The 6,348-nt window shown below is 40.2% G+C and overlaps 1 protein-coding gene across 2 annotated transcripts in view; it reads right to left on the reverse strand.

Annotated features, from left to right (window-relative positions):
- Positions 1-6,348, reverse strand: part of adcy2a (adenylate cyclase 2a) — a 77,381-nt gene that overhangs the window by 7,957 nt on the left and 63,076 nt on the right. The window contains exon 19 of one of the 2 annotated variants that reach the window (XM_032517725.1): positions 327-468. In XM_032517725.1, the coding sequence (XP_032373616.1) occupies positions 327-468 (142 nt within the window). Of the gene's footprint in view, positions 1-326; positions 486-6,348 lie in introns of both variants that reach the window. The other variant, XM_032517724.1, reaches the window with a different exon arrangement.

Below are 6,348 nucleotides of genomic sequence, written 5' to 3' on the forward strand. Positions count from 1 at the left end.
CAAACAGAGGATATTGGCATTTGAAAACGCTTTGCTATCTTCTTATAGCCTTCTCCTGCTTTGTGAGCATCAACTGTTTTTTGAAGTACTTATTGCCTGAATATATATTTCATCATATATAATTATAAATAAAAGGCAGCAAAGAAATATGTACATATTCCAGATGTATTGTACGGACATTAAACTGAATGTAATGGACCTTGGCATATCGCCACTGGTACTGCAAGAACTAAACACAATACATGCATCTGTCCTGCAGCCCTTTGTCAAAACAGTATTTACATGATACTCTATATCTATAATGGATAGAAAACATAACTGCCTACCTCATTCTTCCAGTTGCGTGCCAGGAAATGCTCTGCAACGTGAGCAGGCAGGACATTCTCCAACAAAACCCGGTTGAGGTTCTCCATTGTTTCAATCTCCTCGCACTCCTTCTTGAACTTGTTCTTCCACAGAAAGTCTAACCTACAGTAATATTCATTCTGTTACAAGAGGACACAGAGGTGAAGAGACTGAAGGTACAGCTGTACAGCTTGCTTCCATCAAGTCAACAGAGAAAAAATAGAAACTGCCTCAAAATGTGGATTCCACTATGGCTTAAAGAAAAAAAAGAAAATGTAACACTAACGGGCTACAATTTTATCACATTTTCAAAAAACTCATACCACAATGTCCGTCAAGACAGAAATGCAGTGGTTTATAAAGCTTTGGTTAAATCAGAAATGAAAAGCCACAAATTCCATCAACATCAACCAGACGGTAACACTTTATTTAAGGTGCTTATAATAAGCAGTAATTAACAGTTATTAAAACACTTGATATATAATACACTTGATGATATAATAAACATCTTATTCATTTTTCATGAGCTGTCCACAAACATTTTTTCTTATAGGTATCTACAAATGTCTTACAAGCAAACAAATGTGTTCAATCTATAATTAATAAGAGTCTTATTAATTTTAACAAACATATTAAGGTTTATTACAGATATATATCCCATTAGTTTCTAATAAGAGCCTAAACGTTTCTTAAAAGCAATAACAAATGTGCTAATTGTGCTTTAATTAACACTTGTATGGACAAATTTATGTTTATAAGCATCTTGTTAGGTCTCATAGGTGTCTTAATAACTTTAATTACTGCTTATTAAAAGTGTAATGCTTTATAATAAACATTAATAGATGTAATATTTTGTTAATTGTCATTTAACAGTTAGCAATGTCTGTTTTACTGTTAAACAATACAATTATAATTAATAAGGTTTACTAATTATTAATAGTGCTGGTGATGCACATATACTATATTAGGTATCGGGTAATGATACAAAAATGTTTATGAACCTTTGAGAAAACTTTTTTAAAACATCTATAAACAAAATAATATATATATATGGGACAATGAAATAAAAAAAAGTGAATACAACCCCGCCAGGGTGATCAGGATCCTGACGCTACGCGAGTACACGTATATTTTATGAGTTGGGCTGTGGTGATGATGGTCATTCTAAAGTGTTACTATTAAAAACACCCTAAAACAATGTGTGGATGGTTATCATAAAGTTGCAACAGATGACTACAATACCTTGTTAAATAAATACTTTGTATACCATCTATAAACATTATCTGGATGGCTATTGTAAAGTTGTGACTGATGTTTTTTATAGTTAGTTATTCAGGGTGATCAGGACCCTTACATGACTCTCCTCGAGTATCCGTATATCTTCTGAGTTGGTGATGGTGGTTATTGTAAAGTGTTACCATTAAAAGCACCCTAAAATAAAGTGTTACCAACAACACTTTTCGGTGTAAGGCAAGAGAGAGTAAAATGTTTCAGCACAGTGAGGAATCACTTTGAGAATATTATGGGTACAATTTTGTAATGTGACATTTCACTTTCTTCCTTTCCTATAGGGTGAAGCGCTCACGGCTCAGGTGCTTTATGGTGACAACTAACTTTAAGCCTGTTCCTGAGCAGTACATGATGAACTTATTTCATCAAGAAGATGCATCAACCAAGGAGAAAAGTGAAATGATTCAATGTCAGAAAAATAATTACGTATTACAGTCGCACAGAAAAATATGGAGATGGTACAAATACAGAGTTTGTATGTATACATATGAGAGTAGTGTGTGTGTGTGAGACTGAGCAGATATTAATAAATGGCATCTGTTAGTTTTGCTGGGGACGTCAGTAGTTTTAAGCAAATATTTATTTATTATCCACTCAAACTCAATCTGCCTAATATTCATATATAGATGTGTCGCCTCATATCAACATCCAGAAGAACCTAATGAAGGAAGTGTATCATCACATTTTTCAAGCTTTATGAGACAGAAGCTTCAGCATTCACAAACAGAAGTTCCCATGGGAACTTAAAGTGTGTCAACCATTCTATTTCTATGGTGTCAACCAATTTAACACTAAATACTGCATATGAAATACGTTCAGTATACTATGATGCCAGAGAAGTGTTCCTGTGGGGTTGGCACACTTAAACTGTCCAATTAATGGTATTTTTGGGTGCAGTATAAGTTTAGCAGTGGCACACGATGCATGTAATAAAACGTGGTGCTTTTGCTTACACCTGTATAACCACTCATGTAGTTAGTGTAGTGTTCTTTTTGTGGATACAGTTTAGAGTTCAGTCATGCTGTTATTTTAGCATACTGTAGAGCCCAAGGGATCAGCTGCATCCCATTTAATGATAAGCTCTGAATTAAAAACAGAAATATGACTCTGCTCCTGTCTTCTATCACTGACAGAGTGCTGGGACTTCATCCTGCATTCAAGGCTAGTCTAAACCATACAAACAAATAAAGTGTAGATGCACATTAACATGTGCACACACAGAGTAGCACACTCCATTTACTGTGTTATATACTATATGCCCCCACAAGCTGTGTAATCAAAAAGTAAAGTCTTACAATGGGTTGATTACCATGGTTACCAACAGGTCACAGAGAAGGCCTAGAGGTAGAGACTGCAACATCATCTGCCTCACTGAGACATGGCTCACACCCTCAATACCAGACCATGCAATTCAACCAGTGGATCACCTCCCAGTTCACGGCATGGCTAGAATGAGAGAGTCCGGGAGTCGAGGGGAGGTGGAGTATGTCTCATGGTGAACAACTACTAGTGTGACAGCAGGAATGTCCATCATCTCACACATTCCTGCTCGTCCAAACTGGAGCTCCTGACAATCAAATGCCGCTCGTTTTACCTTCCTTGGGACTTTAACCCAGTTATCATCAGAGCCGTTTATATCCCACCACAAGCAAACACTGACACTGCTCTGTCTAAACTACACGAGGCTGTCGTTAACCACCAGGCTGAACATTGGGACGTCATCGTAGACAGAGATTTTAACAGTGCCTACCTGAAGAGCGTCAGACCTGACCTTTGGCAGCACATCACATGCCCCACCAGAGGGCAATATCACAAAACCTAGATAGCGGATTAAGCCGGGATTTCCCAGTTATCCTGGCTAAATTTAGCCTTGACTTGGTTTCACAAAAGCAGTGGCACCTAAGTCACCATGGAGATTTATAATGTGCGGCTAGCCCTGACCAGGCTAACAGCCAGGATTTATTAATCCGGGGGCCTTTTCTATTCACTCAAAAGTGCTTTTACCTTATTTATATTAGCCTGCATTAAACAACAAAAGGTGCATTTTGTTGTTCAGTTAGGTACTGTTATTATTGGATCACTTTTACTCCCCCCTTAAAGATGAACTGAACTGGAATTTTAATAATGGTGATATAACAGATGTATTTTATTTCTTCTCACTGGTACAATTATTAAAATGGGTAAATTTGTTAAAAGGGATAAAATGGCAAGTTGAAAGTGATGTTTTTGTTACATGGGCGCCGCCATGTTGGAATTCCACAATCTACTACGTCACTGGCATGGTAAGCTACTCCGTGGCTAACTAGCACTAGCAGCGCAGCCATAGGAACAGCATACAAAGAGTCGGAGGCTAGCGGACATATGGCTTGGGAAACGGAAAGAAAGAAGTCTGGGGGGGTCATACTGTTTTGGCCCTGGCTGCAGTAAGGACCCGTATAGGGCTAAGGCAGCTGGGGTTACGACACATTTCCACAGGGTACCTTTGACAAGGAAAAAACAGTCCTCAACTCATGGCTAGCAGCTAGCTGCCTTAAAACGGGCTAGCCCTCTGACAGCCCCTGGATTTCCAGTCTGGAGCATTTTTTAGCAACAGACTATTTGGAAAGCTGTGCTTCTGATACAACAGCGTCACTGTAGAGGTTAAGTCCAACAGACTGAAACCTGAGGCCTGCAGGCTCCAGTGCAGGGCAGACCGATAACCCACCGGCTAGTAACACCACCGATGCTACCTGCCGCAGACAGGGTGCTGAAACGCTCACGGCAGGCAGAGCACAGAGAGGTAGTTAGCGGTATGTTTACCGGTTGTCAGCTTACTCTTAAGTCTACTAGGCAAAGGGCTGGGTGTAACGTTGTTGTCACATACAGAAAACACGAACATATTCACTTACAAAAATAAAGCCCAACGTGTCGGCTTTATAGCGTTCAACAAAACAGACGGACACACTGGGCATTACTGAGACACAACACCAAGCTAGATACCAACAATCCGACCGAGGGAAAGGGCTAGCAGCTAAATACGATGGCAGCTCTTATGACAAACTCCCCAAGCTAGCACTCCGACCATAGACTGTAGAAATAAACCCAGACTCCGACGATATCACAGATTGATAATAATGTGTTTACTAGCCGCTAGCGAAAAGTGAAGCTAGCTCATGTTCGCCGTCTCAGCTAAACCACAGAAATCAACGTCCCCCTGAAGCTAGCGGATGTTAGCCGCTAACTAAACCACAGAATCCAACGCCCCCTCCATGAAGCTAGCGGATGTTCGCCGACTCAGGGCACATTGTTGATGCAGAAACAGCTGCTAGTTCCATAGTAAAAATCTGCCAACTCCGCAAAACTCGTGAATCCTCCGTGCATCTATGGTCAAACTGGGGTAACTCTCCTACGTGCAGCTAATAAGCGATCCCATTAGATTAATGCGTCCAATTACATTTCATATATGCCTCTATTTGTCTAGAACGACATAATCACTTAATGTCTATCTGATTTTATGTATGCAGCATGTTTATGCAGTCATTTCCTAAAATGCATAATGTGCTTGGATACAATAAAGGAGGGTGCATGACAGTAAGAGGCGCCCAAACACCACACACACACACACACACACACCGGTCACTGTTACTGGAGGCTGTGTCACAAGATCTTGTACTTCAGTGGAGCCTGAAACTGATTGTCCCATGTGGTGTGGTCAGACACTACAGGCCTGTCCCTCACAGGCTCAAATGCGTAATCCGAGCCATTAAAAGACTTTTTCTTGTGTGATATTATGTGCGCAGCCGATGCTTATACCTTCGCAGGTCCTACCATGCAGTGACGTCATCGATATTATCAGCGTTCTAATACTAACAAACGCAATTTGGTGTGCTTAAAAAAAAGCTATATGATTTTTTAAATAATTTTTTATAGGTGTAATTCAGTTGTAATTATCATAACCAACAAGTTATCAAAAGTTAGTTTTTCAGTTCAGTTCCTCTTTAAGGACAGCTACAAAACAAAGTCTCTCTCTCCGGTCAGCAAATCTGACCATGCTGCCATTTTCCTCATGCCAAAATACAAACAACGGCTAAAGCAGGAAGCCCCAGTGCAAAGGGAAGTCACACGACAGACTCACCAATCACAGGCCGCCTTACAGGAAGCTCTGGACCATAGACCGTTCATATTAACGGTCTATGCTCTGGACCGGACAGACTGGGATATGTTCAAGTGCAGCTCTGACAATATCAATGTTTACAATCTTTTTATTTTTTTAATTTATTTTTTTTGTTTTTATTGAGCCGCAACAAGGACACAATGAATTTCACTGCACATTGTACTGTGTATGATTGTGTTAGTGACAAATAAAATGTGAATTAAATTTATTACTGTTTTAATTGAATTGAATTACATGCAGTGGATGTTAGTACGATTGTACTGTAGCTTCAGCAGCTCCAGAGAACAGTAGTGCCGAAATTCCTGATCACACTCAAGTACATGAAGCACATTACAGTTTACTCTAAACCCAAAATGGGTGGCAGTAGCTCAGTCCGTAGGGAGTTGGGTTGGGAACCGGAGGGTCACTGGTTCAAGTCCCCGTATGGACCAAAAAGTAGGGAGTGTGGATTGGTGGCTGGAGAGCTGCCACTTCACCTCCTGGGCACTGCCAGGTGCTGTTGAGCAAGGCACCGTACCCCCCGGTTTTGTTTGGCTGGCAGCCCACTCACTCTGACATCT

Source organism: Etheostoma spectabile, chromosome 6 (assembly GCF_008692095.1).
Source record: "Etheostoma spectabile isolate EspeVRDwgs_2016 chromosome 6, UIUC_Espe_1.0, whole genome shotgun sequence".
Classification (NCBI taxonomy): domain Eukaryota; kingdom Metazoa; phylum Chordata; class Actinopteri; order Perciformes; family Percidae; genus Etheostoma; species Etheostoma spectabile.